At 40.9% G+C, this 24,704-nt stretch overlaps 1 protein-coding gene across 5 annotated transcripts in view; it reads right to left on the reverse strand.

Annotated features, from left to right (window-relative positions):
* The window catches only part of THSD7B (thrombospondin type 1 domain containing 7B), a 316,607-nt gene that overhangs the window by 13,256 nt on the left and 278,647 nt on the right, over positions 1-24,704 (reverse strand). For all 5 annotated transcript variants that reach the window (XM_084524236.1, XM_084524235.1, XM_084524238.1 and 2 more), the window contains 6 exons: positions 20,152-20,285; positions 19,284-19,437; positions 8,522-8,663; positions 7,045-7,160; positions 6,791-6,908; positions 774-919 (listed from right to left, as the gene is read on the reverse strand). In XM_084524236.1, the coding sequence (XP_084380362.1) occupies positions 774-919; positions 6,791-6,908; positions 7,045-7,160; positions 8,522-8,663; positions 19,284-19,437; positions 20,152-20,285 (810 nt within the window). The remainder of the gene's footprint in view (positions 1-773; positions 920-6,790; positions 6,909-7,044; positions 7,161-8,521; positions 8,664-19,283; positions 19,438-20,151; positions 20,286-24,704) is intronic.

Genomic DNA, 24,704 nt, shown 5'->3' on the forward strand with positions numbered 1-24,704 from the left:
TTCCTCTGTTTGACAGTCTGGAGAAGCAGCCACAGACCTGTGCAGAGGTCCTGTGCCCCAGGATGAGGCAGGGCGATTCTTCTCCTACCTGCACCTCAGCTAAGATGGCTCTCAGCAGCCCAAGCGGGCTCCGTTATGTCTGGGAAGCTGCAACATGGAAGATTCATCTCTGCTTAATCTGGGTTACCAATTTAGCTGGTTTAATATGGGTAATGTGATCTAATAGCTAAGGAGAAAAGAAAAAGTATAGGGGGAAAAAAATCAATTCAAGCCGGATGCAAGTCAATGGCTGGGAGAGAATGACAACCGTGGTGCGGAGTGTGCAGGGAGCTGAATCCTGCCATTCCCAGGTTGCTACAAAGAAAGACACTGCGGGGAAAGTAAAAGCCAGCATTTCATACAGCAGCACTAGTGCACTGAAGACCTTGCAGAGAAAGACCTGCTATATGGTACTTAAAAAAAAAAAAAGATAAAATAGATGAAGCTCTGGAAACCAGGCATATCTATTTTCTTGTTAGAGTTACTTTATATAATTAAATTATAGGTCACCATGACTATGCTTGCTCAAGCACATTCACCACACAAATCTCCTTTAGTACCTCTATAAGCTCACAGCGCTTGAACCTGTCCCGCCATAAATCGCTGCTGATGGCCGGGAGATCGCGTGTGCAGGTTTACGTTCCTGAACTTCCCAGCCTTCACACGCCTCTTAAACCTAAATCAACCCCGCCACCCCATCCCCATTTTGGCAGCAGCAGAAACGCGAGCCCTACCTGGAGTCTGCAGGGCGACCAGGGGCCGAGGTGCCAGCTGTAGCAGGGCTTCACCGGGCAGCTTCTGTGCTGGGCGAGCTGCGCTGGGCAGGGCCTGCCCTCACCTTCAGCCTGCAGGAGCACCACACGCCCGCGCACCATCTGGCCTGGCGGGGAGAGAGACACGGCGCGGTGAGAGACACCCACAGGAAGGAGCAAAGGCAGATTTGGGGGCGAGAAGGGGGTTCTCGTTATTACAGACTCATTTTCCATCCATAAACACAAAGCTCTTTTTTAAAACCCACACAAAGCGATTATTCAGGAAGCCTATTTAGATGATATGGCTGCAATTGCCAAGTCATCTGCTCCATGATGCAACCACTGATATTTCTGATATTTCTATTTTGTACGTTTTCCAAAGACGTTATTTGTTTACACAACACATTTAAATATTTGACTAAATCCTGATTATTAAATATGGCCAGAAAATAATTCCTATGGAATCATCATTTCTAACATCATCCATTCAATATGTTTCCAGAGATTTTTAACAAATGAAATTTCCTTTTTATGACCAATTATGTGCCTCTAATTTGAAAACTGCAAACACTCTAATGGCTATTACCATCCATAACCACTTCTGCCATTTCCATTAAAATCCTATTTATTATTGGTGAAAACTTCTTCAGCTACTGAATAGAAAAAGCAATTATGTTACTACTTTTGAAATAATAAAACTGAATACATTCATTAAAGTTACAGCAATTCCATTTCCTTCTCCTTTGCTGTCCATTTACGTCCAGGAATGTTTTCACTCAAAATGATTCAATTAGAATCCGGGCTCCAATTAAAACGAAAAGTGAAAAGAGCCCTTATGCAATGCAATGCATGAGATTGTGCTACGGATAAAATTTTTGCCTCACCTTTCAGTAGACGGGGATTTGAGAGGCAGTTAAAAAAAGGAGAAAGGACTCGGCAATAAGAGCACACACATGCAACGAGACAGATGCAGGCCGTAATTGCTAACTCCCTGAGAAGGAAAGGGAGGAGGTTTGGTGGGGAAGCGCTCCGCTTGTATGGCAGTCATTTAGCTGCAATCTGGAGTACAGGTGAGTCCGTGCTGGAAGCAAACACCCCTGCAACATGGGGATGCCGTGATAGTCAGCCAGAGCCTGCTCGCAGCGATTTATGGACGCACTCTTTAATTAACTGTGCTGCAGCTGTGCTTAGGATACGCTTCTAATAGCAGCCATCGTGAATGTCTACAGAGCAGGGCTTCCCACAAAATTTTAGGACCTAAAAATTAAAAGCTAAATCCCCTGAAAAATGTAGTGACATATCTTAGCAAGCTCTCTTACCTTTACAGTGCTCTTCCCCTGTTCTGACCCATTGAATTCCATTTTTAAACCCATTTAAACCAATTTTAAAACCTTTTCCTTTTCCAGGTCTAATCCTCTGGACCAGGGGAGTTTGTAACAGAAGTGATGATAAAAGCTCTTATCCACATGGCTGTGCATTCAGCCGTCACAGAATCAGATACATTAGGAGGTGGAAAAATCCTACCAACTGAGAGGAAAGGGAAGGTAAAAACTCCTGTGGTGCGCCAGGCGCCAGAGCCGGGAGGAAAGCTCCCGGTCCTCTGCTGGTGCTTGGGGTGTATTAACGTGGAGGGGGGCTGCAGCTGCCTCCGGGCCACACAGTGCCAAAATGCATCATGTCACGGCACCCTGAGGGAGAGCAGGTGGCTTATAACTGGCCTTTGATAAATATGCACTGGACTGAATTTGTCCGATTTGTCTCGTTTCTTGAAGTGACCCCTGAGAGGTGGGGCAGAACTGCAACGCTCCCTCTGCTTGCACTGAGGTTTGGGCAATGTGCTCCAAAAGGCTAAAGGAGGCAAATTGGAGACAGTCCAGAGAAAGGCAACACACATACCAAGGTATTTGGAAAACAGAAGAATCAGAGAAGACTAAGGGAAGTGATTTCGCTTACCCCAGAATGGGAACCAGCCCCTGGCATGTAAAAGGTTGCTGCAGCCTGCAGCAATTTGCAGTTTGTAAAAATTAGGCCAGTTGTTAGGATATAGCTTTGTGAATTCTGGGGACTGGTTAGCGATGGAAAGGGCTCTTTGGGAAAGCATGGGAAGCCTGTGGATGCAGGGGTCTGGGGAAACAGGGCAGGGGGTGCCCTGGGACAGCAGCTCAGTGCTGAGCCCCTGCAGGCACCAGCTCTGAAATGGCAGCGGCAGAAATGGAGCGCTCTGAGGTTTAAAAGATCTGATCTCCTCAGGAGGGGCTGGAAACCCTGAAGTATTCATCAAGCCACTTTAATTCAACACATAATTTCCTTTTATACTCTCTGCTTAACAACTTTCTAACAAAACATAAATGGGAAGATCAATGAAGAAAACCCATGATTTTCCTTTTAAGAGGAACTAACAACTATTCTGTTTTTATTTACATTTTATTTTCCTACAGTCGGTTATCCAAACCTTTTAAATTTACTCCATTCACAGTGGTCAGCTGCTGTCTGACTTGTTTCTCTCTCCACCACTTTCTTTCTCTACTGTGAATAAATCATTAAAGAAATAAATTTTGTCTAAGAAATTTTGTTGAAATCTCCCTTGGGCACAATCACTGCAGTGAATTTCTTAAGGCTCTATTGCTTTTTTTTCCTCACTCCATAAACATTATCTAGGTGCTCCATTGCCGCTCAAGTAGCAGAAAAACTCCACCTGTCTTTACTTTCTAAATACCTTATTTTTTACTGCCTATGGAGAAAGGAATCTCACTGCATCTGAAATTCATTTGCTTTTAACGCAAACTCTGGTATAGACAAAGCAATCCTAGTTATTTCTTAAATCTTCCAGTTAATTTTACCTTACTTTTCCAATGAATTAGCCACACGTTTGTTTCCTCTGCTCTGCAGCATTAAATTATATGAAAATTAAGACAAAATGTGTGCTGAAAATTGGAAATAATTGGTATTAACTTGGGGATATTTACACGGCAGTGTGTTTAACACTGGGTAACTCATGTAAACTCCAAAATTTTTCGTATGAGGTCATTTTTTATAAGTGATGAGGTACAGGTTTAGCTGTTTGTATACTATTTAGCATATCTGTTGGACAACTTGAGAGAAATCATCCAGGACAAGAAAACATTTACTTAGAAAAATAAAACAGCCTTGTACATTCATTTGCCTCAACAAAGGAAAAACAGCGTGCTGGGAATTACCTTTCTCCAATCTTTATCCATGATCTTTTCCAATAACTTTGCTTCACGCCTTGGGAACATCATGCATTAACACAGTACCATACATCTTTCCCTAACTGCACAGCAACTGCTATGAGGACCCCTGATATATAACACAACACCAGCATAAAGCCCAAGCCAGCACCCAGAGCAGATGCTGCCCAGAACCACAGCTGCAAGAGGCAAATATCTGTTACACATCTCCGCAGGCTCATCACAGGCAGGCAGGCGAGATCTACTTTACTCATCATCATTTATAAAAATCAATATATTCGCCTTTGGCTGCTGTGTACCAGAACCATACGAGATGTCAGTGCCACGTACACAGCAGTGCAGGATCATGTTTAAATGCATTGTTCCGTAAAACAAAACCTGAGCAAGAAAAAGGTACTATCCATTAAAATACATCACAGCAAATTAAGTTACTGGAAGAGACGGACAAAATAAAAATGTTAGCGATGTTGCTTAAGAAACACATGAAATACATCCAGTGACACTAAATTTTGATCTGAATGATATTTAAATTATGTTTCCCTTTGAAGTCATTTATGGTACTTCAACAGGCCCTTCACATGCTCTCCAAGAAAAGCCAGAAAAACAGAATATTATTTGTAGCATATGAGGAAAAGAGTGGAGGTAGTAACAGCACATGCAGCTGATTTGCTGTGAATCATTTCTAAGAAGTGTGCATTTAAGTCCTACATTTTAGCTTTATCAAAAAGCAGGCAATTATTTATTTGGCAAAGGGAAGCAGAATCAGTGTTTATTACAGCCTATTCCCACGGCTCGTTTATTGTCGTCCTTTGGTTTTCTGTGTCTAATTTGAGGTTTAATCCTATTCTCACAAATGCCAATGAGAAACTCATGGTGATTTTGAAGGTTTTGCTGTGTGGGAACATTCAGGTAGGAAACTCACACAATATTCATCTGTGAAGTACTGCCTGTAGGTGAGTATGCAATTAATGTCTTCTCTATTATTACTATCATTAACTAGTATCCAATTGGAACATAATGAAGAAGCTAACAGGAAAGTGTCTCAGTTTTTACTGTTGGAACCACACAAAGGCCACAGCTGCAGGACTGGTGCTCAGGTGTCTCCATCACGTGTGATTGATATCAATGTTTAAAGCTGATTTCACAGATGCTTATCTTCTGTAGGTTCACAGAATTATCTCCAGCTTTTGAGTTGTTATCTACAGCCCAATCTGTACTAGCCAGTTCTCTAGCTAGCTATATAACAGACTTTTGTTCTTTGTGGACCAGAAGTGTTTGCACTTGACCCTGTGGTTTAATTATCTTTAATGTGGTTTGACACCTACAGTAAGGGCACTCACAGGAAGAGCAGAGGTCCACTTCTGCAGGGCACTGGTATTTTCAGTTGGATCAGGTCTCTGCAGAAGCCCAGCTCTAACTTACAGCATGAACAAAGTATTTGCTCCTTAAATGCACTAGAAATCATCAGGTTTTAAACAATCTTCAGGATCTGGATAAGTATTTCAGGATCAGGAATATGAGGCATACCTCTACTTGAGTAGTAGCACATCCCTTGCAGACTATGTAATGCGAGTACTCAGGATAAAAAGACCTTCAGGTCTTTTTCATCATAGGATGAGCTGCTCCGTTAATCATGCTAAAAACCACAAATAAGTTTTTGTACATGTAGCCCTGTTTATTTTACTAAGTGATTGAACACTCAAAAAAAAATTAAGTTCATTCAGCAACGTGACAATTAACACTCTAGAATTGATTTTGAAAAAAAAAAAGGAATTAATAGTATTCCTAGTGTGTTGTTGTTAAAACACTATCTATGAATTTTTCATTTATGTTGAGAGAGTACTACTTCATGAAAGGGTTAAAAATTCAGTGAAGAAAGAACACCACTAATCCAAATATTAATCTTCCCCTGTAACATGCTTTGATCTCTGAAATCCATCTGAAGGAATCACTTTATGGAAGTTAAGAACTTTTTTTTTTTTTTTTTTGACCTTAAATGAACTCGATTCAAATACACATTATGGCTCCTTAGTCTTGAAGCCATTACCTGTATGTGTGATGTGATGCACATTACAAGCTTGGGAAATAATGTAATGAACCTATTTTGAATATAATCTTTACTGCATTTCCTCATGATAACACTGACAATTTTCTTTTAATCATATAGCAGTAAGAAAGGCCTTAATTCTTTTACTTTTTATATGTAGGTAAGCATTATGAGCTACAGAAAACCATGCTGAAGTTACCGGAGTAATAAAAATACCGAGGAAGCTGTGGTTACAGGATGGAAGCAGAGGCAAACACTAAATCATGAACCATATTCTTCCGTTTTTTTTCTTCAATCTAATATAGTTATGTTCCTAAAACTAACTTTATCAAAGGATTTTTATTTACTTACTTATCTATTTATCAAGAAACCTGTAATTCCCTTGTATTTCTGATTCTCTGAGCACTCCCTGTGTTAACAGGGGTTAACGTTTCCTATGACTGAAAAACGTTTCCTATGACTGAATTCTGAGAGTTTAAATTAATTACTAAAATAATCCTTCGGGTATCTATCTATTCGTTCCCTAAATTGCATTATTCACTTTGGAGTACTGTGAAAAGAGCCTGCTTTGTCTCCAAAACCCAGCACCTCAGGAACTTTAGCACATCCAAGTCTGAAAGGCTCGGTGTAAACCGGAGTGCCCAGTCTCTCTACAGGTCTGGTGTAAGCAGGGCTGGGGGTGCCATCCAAGTTGAATTTTGTGGTGTGGGGTGAATAGGGCAGGAGGGTAGGTGTGGACTCACCGCCAGCACCACACGTCTGGGAGCACTGCGACCAGGCTGACCACGCTGAGAGCCGGCAGTCCACCACGCATCCCACCAGGCACTCGCTGCTCATCTCCGCGGGCTTCTCCAGGTGACGCTGTTGGCGAGCAACAAAATGCACACGTTAAGCCGTAAGGAGCCACAGGGTGACATTGTGCCACGTTGGGCATAAAATTAAAAAAATTAAATTAATCTTTGCCCATTTCCCTGTGGCATGTGGCCTTGCTCTTCACCTGCTGGCAGTGCCGCGCACTGACTGTCCGCCCATCGCTGCGCACGCAGCTCAGGAGCCGCTTCCTTACTCCTCGCCCGCACGTTGCGTTCTCGCTGAGCTGGCACGTGCTCCAGTCTGTGGGCACAAGACAAAGGACTCAGCATGACAGGGCACTGCTACAACTCACTTTTTACCTCTCTGAACTCAGCATGTGAGTCGTCTTTTCCCAGTCCTTGGCTTCACTGCGTTAGCTCGTAGCAAATCCAAGAAGAAAACCCACAAAAGAAAGTTGCTCTTAAATAAGAGCAGGTCTCCGATGAGAACTCTGTTGCTTTGTGCTTAGATATCCTTCAACAAAACTGGTACATCAGAGGGCACAGAACACTGTTAAATGCTGATAAAGTGTGTCAGTGAAACCCAGCTGGTGCATTTACAGAGCTGTATTGTCTGAAGCAAAATTTCACTTTGATAGTTGTGTAAGTTTCTGACAAGCAACTATAATTTCACCTATTTCTTGTCTCAGAGCAAAATATTTCCATTATTTGAATGAGCTCTAATACTCATGAACTAAAAACAGCATTACAAGTAGAAGAAAATTCTGGCCAGAATACAAGTAACCTAAAACACGCCATAAAGAACCGTTTAAAATAAGCAGAAACCAACACAAACAACTACAATTTCCATACACCAATAACAAATCAGGAGCATACAAGAGAAAAACCTATTACTTTGTGTCTTCCTCCTTTGATAAACATGAACACACAACTGATCTTCATTTCTGAAATATGATCATAAAAAATATGACCATCATCATCATCATGCTGTCTGTACTTCTAGGGATTTCTTTCAAACAGGCTTGGTTTATACTCAGATATTGCATTTTCTCCATCTCTGTTCTCCCTTCCCATCAGCCTGAAAATTCACCTCAGATCTCCTTTTAGGATTTTTCTCAATTATCTGAGCTAGTTAAAATAGAAGAACTTTTTCTTTCTCTTTGCTAGTTCATGTGTGACAGATTTAACTACTTCCAACTAAGGTCCTAAACAATGTATTTTGCTCTCAGTGTCCTGTGTCCACCCATACAACCTCTTTTGCCTTCAGATCAGACTGTTTTTGTTATTATTGCCTTCACTAGAATTACACGGATGTTACATCTTCTTCACCCAGCAAAAACAAGACATCCCATTTACTAGTTTTATTTTCAGCATGCCTGCAGCGTTAACTCAACTACTAAAATCATGCGTTTACCCATTGACCTGTAAAAATGTACATATGTAATTAACATTAGTGAAATTCATGATGTTAACAAGTAATTCTTGTAATGTCAAGGCTTTAACCAACACAACAAGCAAACATAACTAAAAACACAACTGGAGAAAGTCTTTAAGGAGCTGGGTTTTTTATGCAAAGACACTTAGAAAAGCAGAACATCAGCTTAATGTGCCTTGTAATTGGTGTCCCTTCCTGCAGAGAAGAAATTGGAAAATTATACCTACCTGTTAGATTGTATTGATATTGGAAGCAATTTTGGTTAAGAATACAAGGCTTCACTTGTGAATCTTCAGGGCAGGGCTTGGTATTGACAGAAGACCTCAGCACTTGTCGAGTTCGGGTTTGCACGACATTTGGATCACATACCTGCAGACAAAAGGGATGGACAGTGCAAGAGACCCTGGTAAATCACACAGACACTGACTGCTGGGGCCACCACATGCAATCCCATGGCTACACTGAGTACAAGATAACCATGCTGACAGAAAGATGGGGTGACTTTTCAAAGCCTCCGATACCATATGCCGATGTCAGGCTGCCTATAATCCAGGATTTGTGTGCTCACATTTTAACGTGAGAATGAGCCAATGAAGGCCTGTTTTCAGTCCTAGTGCATCACAACCCCTGCAAATGTTTGTTTTTACCAGCCCTCCAACCTTATTTTTGCTTTCCATTTTGGTTGCAGACTTAGCATGACGACCGATTGCTTCCAGCCTCACAAGAAACATCCCCTTCACGCAGAGGACAGCACCCAGTCATCCACAAATCCCCTCCTCCAGGCTCCTGCTTGCCCCCCGCACTACGAGAGACCTCTTTGAAGGCACATGGAGGCACCACCCAGCTCTGCCTTTGCATTTTAAAAGTTTTTCCCTTGGTTTACTTAATCTGGAGATGTAACATAAGCATTGGCTGGGACACGGGGAGCACCATGTCCCCAGCCTGGCTGTCACGTCCCTGTCTCATGCTGAGGAGAGCAGCTTGCCTCGGGAGGATGGACTCACAGTGCTGCAGATTAAATGCCTGTGGCACCGAGCAAGGCTAATTGGTGGAGAGGAGCACTACAGACAGCTGTTTTGTCTCATTAAATGAACTCATAAAAAAGTATAAATAGGCTTGCTCTGAAGCCAGGGTGATTATGAGAAAACATAATAGCCATTTGGGCTTGTAAGGCTGAGAGGGAAAACCAGCCCCAAGGATGTGGGCTGTGGCCCACTGAGACTTGGCAGAGCTTTCCTACAGTCCCCCAAAGTGGTCATGGGCAACTGAGAGTGGTCCCAGCGAACCTAATGGCAATGAATCCCTATTAAATAATTCCCTATTATCCAGAGCCATTTACTGAACAAGATGACCTATTTAATTCCTAACAGTCTCTCATTAGGACCGAAGATTGCTCAGGAACAGCAAAGTAAACCAAGAAAACAATGCATGTAGAAATACGTTTTCATAAGTGCTTGGGAATTTTAAACATGATTTTTCTAGAGAGTATTTTAAATACAAAAAAACAGCTAACAGTTTAAAGCCACAGGCTTATTATTATGCTACTAATTGCTGGCAAACACAGAACCCTGCATGGGTGAAAGTATGGATAATTTTCGTATTGTGAATATTAAAGAGAAATGTCATGGCATTGCAGCATAAATCTAGATCTCATACTGCTGTAAACTGGATTAGTTGCACAGATGACAGCATAACTAAACAGAATAAATACCAGGATAAATAGGAAAAAGGTGTGGTCCAGTCTGAAAACTGAATTGTCAGGGCCTATTTTCCTTATGTGTTTACTACATGAAGGAAATTTTATTATGTCCTCCTTGCTGACAAACACCTTGTCAGATCATTTTAAACGGTAATCTTATTTGAATACCCATGCTCATCTAAAATAACTAATTGTTCTCAATTATCCAAAAATTAAACCTGTGCTAAGTGTTTACCAATTGTTTACTGCCTTTTCCACAACTAATCGGATTGCTCATCCTCACAATGAAGACTAATAACTTAAATGATTTGCCAATTGAAAAAAAAAAAATCAAAGAAAGTATCTCAGTAGCTACTCCTAATTAATGTTTTTCTGCAGTATGTTACCAAAGGGAAAAAAAAATCAATGAACATTGTGAAAGAAGTTAAATTTGTGCCAGTTCCAAAATACCTGCCTTTGCTCCCTTTCAAAATAAGAACCTGTAGACAGAAATTATGCATAATTTATAGATAAATAACTGCCTTTAATAAAAAAGTATTTTCCCCCTGTCTAGGCTGCATCCTGTTCTGTGTGGTTACAGGGCACTGATGCAGCACTGCACTGCATGGTGCACACAGTCACACAGCCACCGAGATGTACTGGCTAGCCAGACAATTTTCCCTCTCAGATGTCCTTTAACAGTGAAGCAGCCCTGACTCCAACAGGTCGAAGTATATCTTGTGTTTGCCAGGATCCAAACAAACACGGAATTTACTGCAGCTCTAAAGCTGGCATTCTCACCGCGCTGATGAGCCACCTTGTTCAGAAGTCAGGGCTGATACGATAAGCTACCCACTTTTACCTGTTTTGAATAATAAAGAATCTCTGTAGGAAAAGTGTTCATTTAATCAAGCTGAGGACATGGGAAACATGCAAAAACTCAAAGTCTGCAAACTGTAACTAATATCCTGTAATATTATTTGTTGAATTTGCCTTTACGTCAATTGAGAAGTCAATTTAGTTTTATAATTGATTTTCTGGCCTTACTCTTTCAAGTTAACTATGTAAAAAATTGAACCAAATATTTATGGAACTGAATAAGCAGCAGGAGGGAGGGACTTGCAAAGGAAAAGATGAAAGCTGGAATTTTCAAAGGAGCAAGAGGGAGCTGAGTATCCAGCCACCATGGAATCCCAATGGGCTTGGGTGCACAACTCCTGCAGGACCCCACAAAAATCCCAGGCTGGAAAAATTAAATATTTACTGCATGCCAAAGAATAAGGGATGACTTAGGAGATGCAAAGTAGTTAGGTGTTGTGAACAGTGAAAATTAAAGAAGAGGGATTATTTCCAGTGGGGAGATACTGAGGGTATTAACAAGAAATAAAGAAGAGAAGCGTGTCAGCTGCATAGCAGGAAGAAGATATGTCACCACTGCCATCACTAACAGCAGCATGCATCTAGTCCTGAATTTGGATCTTAAAAAATAAAAGAGAAAAAGATAAAAGAGAAAAAACAATCACCACTGACTGCACATTACATTTTTAGGAGGTAGGACAGGAACAATATTGCCAGTAATATTATAGAAAAGGCAGCAAAACAGAGCAAAGTGATTTGAGTAATTTAAGTAAGCAATTGTCACAGAATTAATTAAGATCTGGGCAAGACTACAGAAAGGGTTGATTCTGAGTATTCTTACAAATGAAGAAAATGACAGACAACTCGACTCTTCAACAATACTCTTCCATATGAAATAGTAAAGATGCCCTTTCAGTGACGAGTGGTGTTCCTCAGGAGTTGGTTTTGGGACTGGCACTGTTTTACATCTTTGTTGGTGACACGGATAGTGAAATTGAGTGCACTCTCGGCAGGTTTGCTGATGACACTGAGCTGTGTGGTGCAGTTGACACACTGGAGGGAAGGGATGGCATCCAGAGGGACCTGGGCAGGCTGAGAGCTGGGCCTATGCAACCTCATGAGGTTCAACAAGGCCAGGTGCGAGGTCCTGCATCTGGGCTGGGGCACTCCTAAGCACAAATACAGGCTGGGCAGAGAATGGATTGAGAGCAGCCCTGAGGAGAAGGGCCTGGGGGTGGTGGTTGATGAGAAGCTTGACATGAACATGAAGTGTTCAAGGCCAGGCTGGATGGGGCTTTGGGCAACCTGGTCTGGTGGGAGGTGTCCCTGCCCATGGCAGGGGGTTGGAACGAGGTGGTCTTTAAGGTCCACTCCAACCCAAACCATTCTGTGATTCAGATGTATACTTCAAGACTGGATCCGCTCTACCCCACTAGGAATGAATGCTTCTTATCACAAGCATATATAAATTTACATATTTTGTTAATAAATAAAAAACACTGTGATTCAGCAATCCTTTACTGAGTATCTTCATTTCCGACTCCTCTCTTTCAATTAAGTAAATGCTATACTTTCACAGACATTATTTTACTTCCTGCTGTTCCACTAATAAATACTACTTTCACTGATCATAGATTAAGCTTTTTATCATTATTTTTACATTAAGTCGGCCATTCCTTTTTGTAAGCAACTAGTTTGTGCTCAGCATCAAACAATGCTGCCTCTATAGCAGAAACACAAGAAAAAAGGAAAAGGTGCAGCCACCACCACTGTTCAGAGACAGGCAAGTACATACAATAGAAGCGTAAAATAGTGGGAATTTAATTTTGACTTGTATTTCTGAGATCATCTCCTTACAGTCACGCTATTTATTTTTATGCCTGTGGTTATAAATCCTGTAACTAGGTTCCACAGTTGGAGAATTTGGATGTAACAATGGGCTTAAATTGGGCATCATAGGAAATCTTCTTGCCCAGACACTGAAAGTCAAGGTGACAGACTTAGATTGAAATGATTTATTAAGATAGATTTAGACGGTGTCCAAGCCAGGAGATAGTTGAACTGAGCTCAGTGCAGAAGCCCAGGCAGCTGCTGAAGCTCTCTGTATCACGTATTTGCAGAGGTTGATGATTTGTGCTGGGGTCTGGATAGAGCAACCCTTGCACACAGCTCAGGTACAGTAAACAGGAAAAGAAAGTGGGTTCAGATTCTGCCTCTAGCTTGAGTGCAAAAGGCTATGTCTTGGCTCTGGAGACACCTCCAGCAAATTGCAAGGAGGTGTCTCCAGAACAAACATATGCCTGATCTTCCCAGGAAACCAAGGCTCTGCTCTGCCAGGGGTTGGTACTACCAGAAAGACAGCTCAGTCTTGCTTCTGCCTGGGGATTAGGAGAGTTTGATATCTGCATGGCAAGAGGAAAACCTTTGTCTAATTTCTGCCTCTACTCAGCATAACTGAAACCTACTTCCTACACTGCCCAGGCTATACATAGATTATAGATTTCTGAATCAAACAAGGAGGATGAATACGGGTGCTAACTGGCCATAAATATGAGAGAAAACAAGAAAATGACATAGCTGTGACTCATGGAAGTAGAAGGTCAGAGGCCTGGACAACTTCAAGGTCAGGCACCAACCAAATCTGGGACTTAAACTTCACAGACTATGTTGTTTGTTGGATTTAGTCTAGATTCTTCCTTCACTGTAAGCAATGGAGTGTGTGATTCAGGACAGTACTTCCCTTGATCTCAGTGGTATGAATAAAATTAATTTCTGGATGGAAGTAATAACAGGCACGTAACTCAGGCCACTCATTAATATCCTACAGCATAAGGACATCATACACAAAGTTTCTTTACATGTATGAAAAGACTGTCCCAGACATTTTTGGCATTCTTTTCTATGAAGTGTGAAAAAGTTGAGTTAAAGCCAAGGATCTGTAGACCAGATTATATAAATGACAACAGAAACAAAGTATTCTGAGGCAACAGGAGGTACATACCACATTAAGGGAGGAATGAATTGGCATCTCTGCTAAAGGACCACTCACTTCAGAAATTATAAAAGCCATCTTCTTCACTCTGTGGAGGAACTGGCACTATAACTACTGCATTTTTAATATTTCTTTTAGCAAGACACATTTTTCTACCATGACCAGTTGCCACTATTCTAAGCTAATATTAAAAGTGAGGGATATAAACACACACAAAGAACATTCCCAGACTTTGTTCCAGGCAATAATAGAACAGACAAAGCACATAAAGTTTATTCCAGAAGAGAAGGACATTAAAAAGAATAAAACTGTAAAGTTATGAATGTTAAGTTCTGAGTAAGGGTTGTTAACATATTACATATCGATATATACTATCAGACCTTCTTTGTGATAGATTTAAAAAGCTGTCCATTGATCCAGGCTTTCACATGCATCATAGTTGTACAGCACAAAGGTTGTAACCCAGTAGAAAGCCCTTTAAGCTGTTTAATTTATCAAACAGCTTGTATAATGCATACTGCACTATAAATAGCTGGCCACATTATATTTAACAGGCTATTCATAATGAAACATGTAACCTCAAACTAAGGTAAATGCGTTGGCAGCAACACAGTTTGACTATTTTTAACATTGCAGTGAACCATTATATTGTTCATGCAGATGTGGATATTTCAGAACAATTTAACAAGCCATTTACAATAACATGAGCAGTCTTTTGAAATTAAAATGCATCTGCATAGCTTTTTTTTTTTGAGATGCATCTAAGTTCTAAATCCCTATATAACTATTGTTTCTTTAATTATTGTTAAAGATGAATAAAGGTGAATAAAATAAAGCAGTGAACCAAGAAAAAACCACATCAGTTGATAACTTTTTTATAAGGTCATCCAAAATATTAAGTCACAACTAGGCATAAGGAGCAGCATACGTTCTTCCAGGAAAGCCTTGGACTGGCATAATTCTTATTCTTCACCTGAATGAATTATTCCTTGGTCTAGAAATTCAACTCTATGCAAGGTTCATTCTTCAGTCCAACCTGCACGCTACAGGTCCTCTGCTAAATTTACAGCTGATACCTCCTGAGTGATTCTGTAGACGTCAGTAATGCTTGCAATAAGCCACAGAGTTTACAAATGAGTCGTAAATCTATTTTACAGTTGGCTCAGAGGGAAAGCATTTCCAAAGCATGATGACTCAGATGCACACCTAAGACCAAAGTCACTACACCTGTGAGTCAGCTGTACTGCCTGGTACCACTTTTAGTATGAGCAGTTACCTGAATACTACACACACACACCATAGATTCAAGAGAATAATAAATCAGTTGCTACAAGTCCTGAGCACTGTACATAGCTATTGATCCATGAGGAAAATGCTCACTGAAATAGAGACAGCTGTTCTCACTTGCTTGACATGTAACCTCCTATAATTAACTAATTTCAGACCTCTTAGAATTAGCTGCTAGAAATGCCAACAGCTGAGGCAAACAAGAAGGCCACTCTGATCTGATAGTGGGGCTGTGACTGCTATCCACATAGTAGCAAACAGCTAACAAAAAAAAAAAAAAAAAAAAGAGGAGGTAATTATTTCAGGGACTTGTAGCACAACTTGCATATTAACTCATTTTAAGAATGCTTTGATGAATTCAATTGAAGTCAATTAATTACATTTCCAAGTCAGATGAATACAAAGTCAAGACACTGCAGGTAGTGCATGTTATTCGATCGCTGAATATTTAACAGAGATGATAGGATTTCAGTTTCCAGATTGTTTAGCTGGGTCTTTGAGCAATCAAGTGATGATGTCTGGCTGAACACGCTATTGTAGCTGGAACGAATACGAAATCTCTGAAGCAAAATGCAAGTCAATCCAATTTGCTCATGATTTTTTTTTTTTCTAACTAACTAGCAAGCTTCAAACTGCTATTTTAAATGCCTTTAAAGCTTGGTATTTAAGTTACATGAATGTTACTTAGCGACAAAGAAGAAAACTTTATGAACCAAAAAATAGTCTTCAATCAGAGAGAAAATCATTCTGAATTTAATTCTTACAATAGAGAATACGAGAGTAATAGGAAAGCTTTAAATCAGTAATTATGAGTTTCTTGAACCCAGTAAAGAGACAGAACCTCAAATGTAACCTCAAGGTATTACATTTCAGACAGCTGTATTTCTGGGTCACAGCAAAGTGCTGTTGGAGGAGATATTAAAATTTATCTTTGTGTAGCAGTGTAAAACAGCAGTATAATCAAGTTGCAAAAATTGCAATTCAATTGGAAAATACACATAAAAGAATTTTGTTAGTATCTTAAAGTACAAAAGAAGGCCCCACTAACACCAATATTCAAAGCAAAAGGAGCCAAAAATGTAAAAGGAATACAATAGATGTTGCATGTTTTTGTAGAAGTATTGAAGCAAATACTTCCTATTGACAAAGCAGTCGCCACCTTTATGACTCATTGATTTCAACATGATTCAAGATCATTTACTATCCTAAAAGTGGAAAATCCACATGGGAAGAGTATTACTACAAGATAAAACACTAGTAATAAAGTAATACCCTAGGAAGTATCCAGAGTACAATGACATATTGACAAAAAGGGTGAACTGGCTAATCTAAAAGGCCTTTTTATATTCAGCTGATAAGACTTAGTTATTCTGCTATCAGGATGAATTTATTATCAACACTATAAAATTGGAGCAAAGCACCGAAGTGACTGGAAAAGAATTCTCCCATGGCCAAAATCTTAGGTAAATATCTTGAATCAAAGAGATACTCAGTCAAAGATGATGCTGAAATTGGAGTTGCTCATTTCTTACAAACTAGAATTTGTCAAGTTTCATAAATCCTCTTTATCTCCAGTAAGCCAAACATGGCCAGAGATACAGGAGGATTTCCCAGGATGCTCTTTGGCAGCTGCCTCACAAGAGTGCTACAGCTAAAGGAATGCCAACTATTTTGATATGAAATGTAAATGTGCTTGAAAAAGAGCAAAAAGGATGTATGGTTTGTCCTTTTCATTTTGATATGATGTGATCCTGCAAAAGTTTCAGGTTACTTGGGGAAGAAAAAGGAGCCATACTTAGGAAATGTATTTTCAGTGAGTATACAAAAAGTGCTTTATACATCCTCTGAAGACAGGCGTTTGCTTCCAGCTTGGGATGAACCAGAATCCATGCAGGAGTTTATCAACTACAGAGCATTATTCCCTCAAAAATTAAACAGGCAGCCCTAATGAGCTAAAGGTTCTATGTATGCCAATTTACTGATGTGGTTTTTGGGACTCCATGGGAAGACATAATGCAGGTTGGAGGCAGAACAGGTCTGACCAAAAGACTTAACAAGAGATTAAGCTCCAGATGCAAAAAACTCTTATATTTTTGTGTCAATATGTAGGGTCTCCAGGCAAGGTCCAGATGCAAGCTCTCCGTTAAAGTCAGTGGAGCTATTCAACTGAGAACATGTAACTTTTCCTTAAAAATGAAACTAGAACTTCGACAGACTCCATTGCTTTTGTAACTCTAGTATTGACTGTGTCCACCTGTTCGTGGCCATTCTCCAAAACTGCCTTTCCCTGTGGCTACTCAGGAGGCTGAAGGATGCTTCAGTCATCTTGGTGCTGGCAATGCCTCACTCCTGGACACATTATACTCTGTCTCTACTCCAACACACTGGTACCAATGCACAGAATGAACATATACCACTGCCATGGTTTGGTCATTCTGCATACAGCAAAACCCTTGCTTGCCTTGGAGTTGTTAAGCATCTGCAGCCTGGGAGGGACTGTGCTGTGTGGTTCTCTTTTAAAATCAAAGGAACACAAACAGCCTGTGTAGCTATAAAAGTGAGACAGCACTGCTGTAAACTCTTCAAAGGGAGGGTTTTATTTGTCCATAAAACTTCAAGCTGTTTATTGTTTCGTATCTGGACAGCACTATTTAAACACATGCTCCATCCACACACAGTCGTCTCAGTTTCACAACAAAGCACTGCAGAACAGCTTGTGAAAGCATATTGTTCAGTTAATTGCATTGGCATGCAGACACCCTCACATTTATGAATTAACATCCACCATGGCAAAAGGAGGTACAAGGAGACACAGGGACTGTGGCACTTGTCCCTGCAACTGCCAAGAGCTGTGATGCCTGATGGAGCGCAGCCCACAAGCTCTGGTCATCCCTTTTGTGCTTCTGTGGGCTGCAGAGACTTCACCATTGCTGAAAAGGAGTCTTTAGGCAAAAAATCACCGTGTCTTAAGGATACTAGGATGTTTACAGCAGTCCTTCATGACCAACTGACTGCCAATAAGGCATCTGAAAAATACCCACTGGCCTTGAGGATCTCTGCATTAGTTTACTGCATACTGAAATGAAGAAAATCTGTTTCTGGAAACAAGTTAATGACAAGGAAACAGCCCAACCGCAGTGGGACTTTGAAAGGTATCCAAGCATCCGTATTGGTTACAAGAGCATTGTACTTCATCAAAACTATGCTGCTTAGGAGGAGGTAAATACAGGAAATGAAACACAAGATTTTATTTGACATATTCTTACTGACTATATTGATAGGCTACACAAAATATTATGGAAGGAAATTACCTGTGTCAGCAGTAGTATAAATCCCTGTCCAATAACCACTAAGACTTTTGATAATGGCCCTGTTAACATAGGGGGAATGAATATATGTTTGTCACTTAAATACATCAACCAAGTCTGTTACAAAAGCCCTTAGATTAAACCTGGCACCTACTCAACACTGATCAGAGAGAAACAATAGGTTTCCAACTACGTGCCTTGAGGCCAGAGTGTTTTCACAAGACAGAATTTGCAGGTTCTTTCCATCTTGCACACTTAGAAAAACTGAGAACATTTGGCAGTTGCTTGAGTCCCTGCATAATTCACAAAGTTTCAAATATTTGGTGACAGGACAAATTATTCAGGCATCTTGCTGCCATGCCCTTCTGTTGCTGTTGCCTCAAATTTTCCCTCAGGGTTTTAGGAGGAGGAGATGCTAGAGAGAAATACTGTCTTTTTGAGAAGAAAAAGCTGTCATTTCCTCTGGCCCAAGACCTGTCCAGAGGAGTGCCACCACTGTGGGAGATGTGCATCACCCCGACAGCACTTCCCTGAGACTGTTTCCTGACACAGACTGCCCTTAAGTGCAACTGCAGTGCTGAACCCCTCACCTGCTGTACTTGTTTGGGTCCCTGCCTGCAGACCAAGTTGAAGGATGGGTTGAACCATCACAGTAATACCTCTGTGTGTTTTACTAACTGATTTTCTATCGCCCAGTCTCTGTAGAAATGCAAAAATCTCCAGATTGGCTGTAGGATCCATTAGGCCTGACTTCCCTTGGAAAATCATTTACGTTGTTGTTAGAAAATTTTCTCACAGAGTGATTGAAGGACAGAGAAAGATGAGTGAGGAACATTGCCCATGGAACCACAGCCAGGTAAGCCTACCTGTGGACACGTGCTCCACTGTCCCCAGTCAGACACTGCACACTCACTGGGGCAGTACAAGCTGCACTTCTGAACTTCATCCGGGATTTCAGCCTGATTGCACAGGGTGTTGGGTACCATCTCCCCTCTGTGGTCCTCAGCAGCACTTACACACCTACACAGAAAACAGAAATTTTCATGTGAGGATCATCAGCTTATTACAGTGATGGATATCAGCAGGTCAGAGTGACTCCAGTAGGACACTGGATGTAACACAAAGCTATGTGAAATATGGCTGGTCAAAACGTGGCGTTAATGGCATTAATGATGCCAACTGAAACAGCTACAGACATGACAGGCTTTTGTTACTCACAGATTTCAATAAATACTTTGAGTAAACATTTCCAGCCTCATACAGGGGCTTTTAAGTTTGATTATATGACAGACGAATGAAGAGAAAATGACAATCAGCAAGAACAAACCTGTGTGTTCCCACTAGTAACATCCTCGTTACTCCCCCATGCCTAGGGAATGAACACTTCCTGATAATGAACACCACTTCAGCGAATGCAGTGCCATTACTTGGGGAAAACATTAGCAAAGCAGAATATGGAGGCTTTGCAGCTCAGGAGGCTGTTATATCTCTACGGCACCTAGGTTAAAGAATCCTAATTTAAACATCAGGCCTTCTTCCTGAAAGAAGTCTCAATCACAACACCAGGCTGCACATCAGAGATGCTCTTCCTGTAAACCATCACACAGAAACGCATGTTTCTTTTCATTTGAAATCCTTTGGACTCCACAGCGTATTCACTTAGCCAGTTATTTCAGCTTTATGCAAGAACGTTGGAGCTGTTTAATTTACAGTCGTGCTTTTGTCTTCACGCACCTGACTTTCCTCGTTTGTATTCCTTCTCCACAGTGGAGGGAATTTTGTTCACTGTTGATTTTGCACGGAGACCACGGTTCGACTACCCAGGAATACTGATTGCACTCAGTGTAGCATGGGACTGCCTCGTACACCTGCCAGGAAAAAGAATCAAAACTATTCATTTGAACTATCTGGGTTAGCATCTCTGCAGAAACACGTCAGCCAAAACCACAAAAGAGTACGCTGAAAAACATCCTGGCTTATGCTCCTTATGCCACAAGTGTTATCATATCTTTAAGTTCGTTTATTCATTATTGACTTGCCAAGGGTTTTCTAAGTACATAATAAACAGTAGTATGCATGCAGCATCTTAGAACACAGGATAAATAACAGTTATTCTCTAAAGCCAGAGCAGGAATTCCATTACAATTTCATTTGCTCAGACTGCTCTTGCTATAATCTATCATGTCATTCACCAGGACCATATGCGCTGCATCTTTTCATGTTTCAGAAGGTACAAGTTTAAAATCAGCACTCATTTACCTCTGCTTCTAGCATATCCTGGGAAGTCATTTACTGTAAAAGAACGAAATTTCATGCCTCCTACAAATCTCATCTTCATACACAAACACCATAAATGCTTTTTTTCCCTGCAAGTGACTTATCTCTAACGTATCTCCCAATCAAACATGACTGTGCATTCACCTGAACTATGGTATCTATGGAGAAAGAAAAATACAGCCAAATACAGAGAAGGAAAAAAAAAAAAAAGGCAAAAGATTGATAAACATTTCTAAAAGATGTCAGACATTCAAGCTGTTAGAAGCAGTACACTGAGAAATAGCACTTTAGCAGATTTTTAGGTTTAAACAAATGAGCATGTCAACAGCTCTGCTATGGCAACGAATAAAAGTTATTTGAATCCAGTTTGTCCACAGAAGCTGATTTGAAGACACAATGTTCTCTTTTGCTTTGTCCGAACACACTGTGTGTTGCCCTGAAAAAATACAGCACACCGAAGATTTCTTCTTCCACATGCCGAAATTCCCTTGGCCTTGCTGCTGTGAGCAGTTCAGGTCTCACTGTTAAAATAACTGTAGATCAATCCACCCCACCCCTCAAACAAAGAAATTCAGCCGCAGGTGAAATTTATAGCTTCATTTTAAAATAGCAGATTATGACTATTCATGTTGTGGTCAGAGTAATAAAGAAACCTTACTTGCAATATTTTAGAGGTAAAGGATGAGGAGATTTAGAAACCAGCTTGAAAGCACAACTGGTGCCCCATCAACACATTAATATCTTATCAAATGAAAAAAAGATACTTCGCTAAAGAGTACCCCTCGGGAATGGAAAACATCAGAAACTAATATGAACTGTGGGTCTGTCTTTGGAGGTCTATAAAGTAAGAAAAGCTGAAAAGTGATGAACAAAAAAAAAAAAAAAAAAAAAGAGGAAAAACTGAAAAGAGAAGGACCTAGCAGTCAGGGCTGGTGGGAGGCAAGAAGAGGTGAGCAAGAGCATTGCGTGCTCTCGGTAGATGGGAGAGGGAGTGGAGCGCAGGGTGTCAGGGCAGCAGCACTGCTCGGCGAGAGGCACAGGCTGCCAGGGTGCAGCCAGCCCAGAGGGCAGCGGGGCAGCCATGACCAGGGGCTACCAGGCCACGGGGGCTTTTACATGTCAAGCTTTTGCTGGGCCTGCACAAAAGGCTGTGAAAGATCACAGTGCACAACATTCAGTCCAGGTTGATAATTTCCTAATGCCAAAGCAATGGTACCTGGCCTAACTATACAATATACAGGTATATATATTCACATATGATATGAAGCGTATATTGAAGCTGAGTTTCAAGTGGCACCCCAAGTGCCACTAACTTGCTGTGCAGCCCTGGGACCTGTGCTCCCAGCCAAGCCCACAGGCACAGGGGACACAGCCGCACACATTGAAGAGCCGGCTCACTCCCCAGCAACACCCATCAGCTGGATGTAGAGACAGCACCCCTGTCTTATCAGCACTCCTGCTCTACCAGGATGGGGAAACAACTACACTCTGCCTGCACTGTCTGACAAAACCCCCTGCCTTCTACAGATGTCAGTGGGAGATGTGCAGGGTGTGATCAGAAGGCAAAGTGCTGGATGTGCCAAGAGCTGGATGCAGGCACAGGGCACCCGCAGCCCTGGGGAGGAATGTCTGCCTGGGCAGTGCCACAGGAGGTGAAGTCTCAGCTGCTACCAGTGTGCTATCACACAATAACTACTACTACTGCAGTTTGGTGGTCAAAGTCTGCGGTATTTCCCATGTGCGTTATGTTTCTGCATAAAAAAAAAAGCAGGGTTTGGGCAGGGATGGGATGCCACACAAGACCCTGTGCACCGTTAGAGAAATACAACTGATGTGATACCTCAAAACGCTCTCTTCTGAAAGCAGGCAGGGTTGCGATAATAAAGCTGTTAATAGAGCGTTTGTACTCTGCTACCTAGGCATGTCAAGCCTGCATGACTGCATGTGAAATCTCATCAGCCTCTGTCCTGTGACACACGTGTTGCTCTGTACGTGCAGAGCAGGACACAAACACACCACTTTGGTGGTACCCCAACAGCCAACTCCAGCACTGCAGCTCCTGCTCCATGTGTTCACCCCAGGGAGCTCCACAGTGTGGCAGCCTCTTGCTGCCCTGCTCTGTACACCCAAAAGACACAAACCACAGAGACAACAACAGTTCCTGCGAAAATAATCCACTTATAGCTCACCCTTTCCAAACCTAGGCAAACTTACTGCGACAACGTATTTACAGTGCATTCAGGGTGAGCCATCCAACCAAGGAACGCACTACCACATTGTAATTTATTAATTTACTTACAGGTCAGGAATAATGCTGACCTTCCAAAGGACATAGAGAAGCAAATGCCCAGTTGATGTGATTCATTAGAAAAAAATCATAGCTATACTTCAGGTAGCTTTTCTGATGAGCACCTGCAGCTTAAACTAGAACAAGGTTCAACACTTCTGAAAATCACAGTGACTCCATATTTCAGTGAACATCAAGATTTATTGTCCCTCAAGGTAAATATTGACTCTGGTTTTCCCTCAGTCAATATTTTAGCTTTCAAGACAGTAAATCTTGGTGTTCGCCTCAACTTAAGTCAATATCTGCTTATTATATTAGAACAACCAAACTGATCACTGTAGCAGTTGCCTGAGACCCCCGAGGACAACCTCTGTGCTATTCATTTCTAATAAAAATGTTCTAAATTCATTGCTAACATAAGTCCATTTCACAGCACTGCCCTTATACCAAGGTTACATTAGACTTAATACACTGAATCAGCCTGAACCAAAGAAATAACAACCTACTTTTGAACTATGGAGACCAACGTGAGTAACACTAAAGCCACGTATGTGCTAAAAATTCTCATGTAGAAAAAGAGCTGACTTTCCCTGTTTCACAATGACACTTCTAGGTAAAAAAAATTAAAAAAAAATCAAGCATAGATATTAAAAACACTCCTAGTGAGACTTGCCAGCAATTTTACCCACTTCTAATACTTTTTGCACACCCACTTGTATATTTCCCACATATTCAGACTTCAAGAGGCAGCAGCAGTGGGATGGCACCATGCGCAAATGGCTTCCTCCTCCACTTACAGCCATGACTTCCCAAAATCTGGACTGCAGCCAGCACTTCTCCTGCAAGAAGCCTGACACGAATGGACCCGGAGCACAGTGGGAAATAAAGCTGCAGAGATGTCCATCCACTGCAATTACCTGCACATCTATGTTGCCTCCATCGACTTCATCCAAATCTCTTTTTTGGTGGATAGCTGCTATTCTACCCATACGTTAATTGAATATATATATTTTATTTTATTTTTGGTAATGCTATAATACTTCCTTCATGTTCCATTTAATCCAAACCAGATATTTTCTATTAATACATTTATTTTACTTGATTCTTTAAAACTGAATTCAAAATGGAGTATGTACTTTGTTAATTACTTAAGTGCATGTCTGATTTGGCAGGTCTAAGCACACATTTAAGAGCTTTACTTAATTAACTGTATGTCGGAAGGACGAGTACTTGCACATTAATAAACGCTACATCACTGAAATGACCTCATTAAAATTTCAACATTAAATAGTTCTCTTTAAAATAAAATTGATTTTATTTCATGCTGGTTTATATATTGATCACAATCATTAGAAATATGTTAACTGCTCATCAGTACTACAACTGATTTAACAAGTAGTTTTTAAGCAATTTGGATTTTGCAAAGCAGCTGTTGCAGTGACAAAACTTTTCTTTAGGTATGTGGACTCTGCAAATAGCCATTGAAGTTAAAAGGTTTGGTTTGGGAATGACTTACACCAGAAAAGTCTGAACAGATCAGCATGTGAAAAGACTTCAGAAAGGACTGGAATCCCTGAAACTTTATGCCTGTAGCAGATTATATAAATGCAAAAATGTTTGTGATATAAATTCGGCACTCTCAGTTTTCATTTACACACAAACCAAAGGGGTTAGTATTTTTGACCTCCTTTGTGGTAAGGAAAAAAGGAAATCAATTAGAACT

This window comes from Aythya ferina (genome assembly GCF_964211825.1).
Source record: "Aythya ferina genome assembly, chromosome: 6".
Taxonomy (NCBI): Eukaryota; Metazoa; Chordata; class Aves; order Anseriformes; family Anatidae; genus Aythya; species Aythya ferina.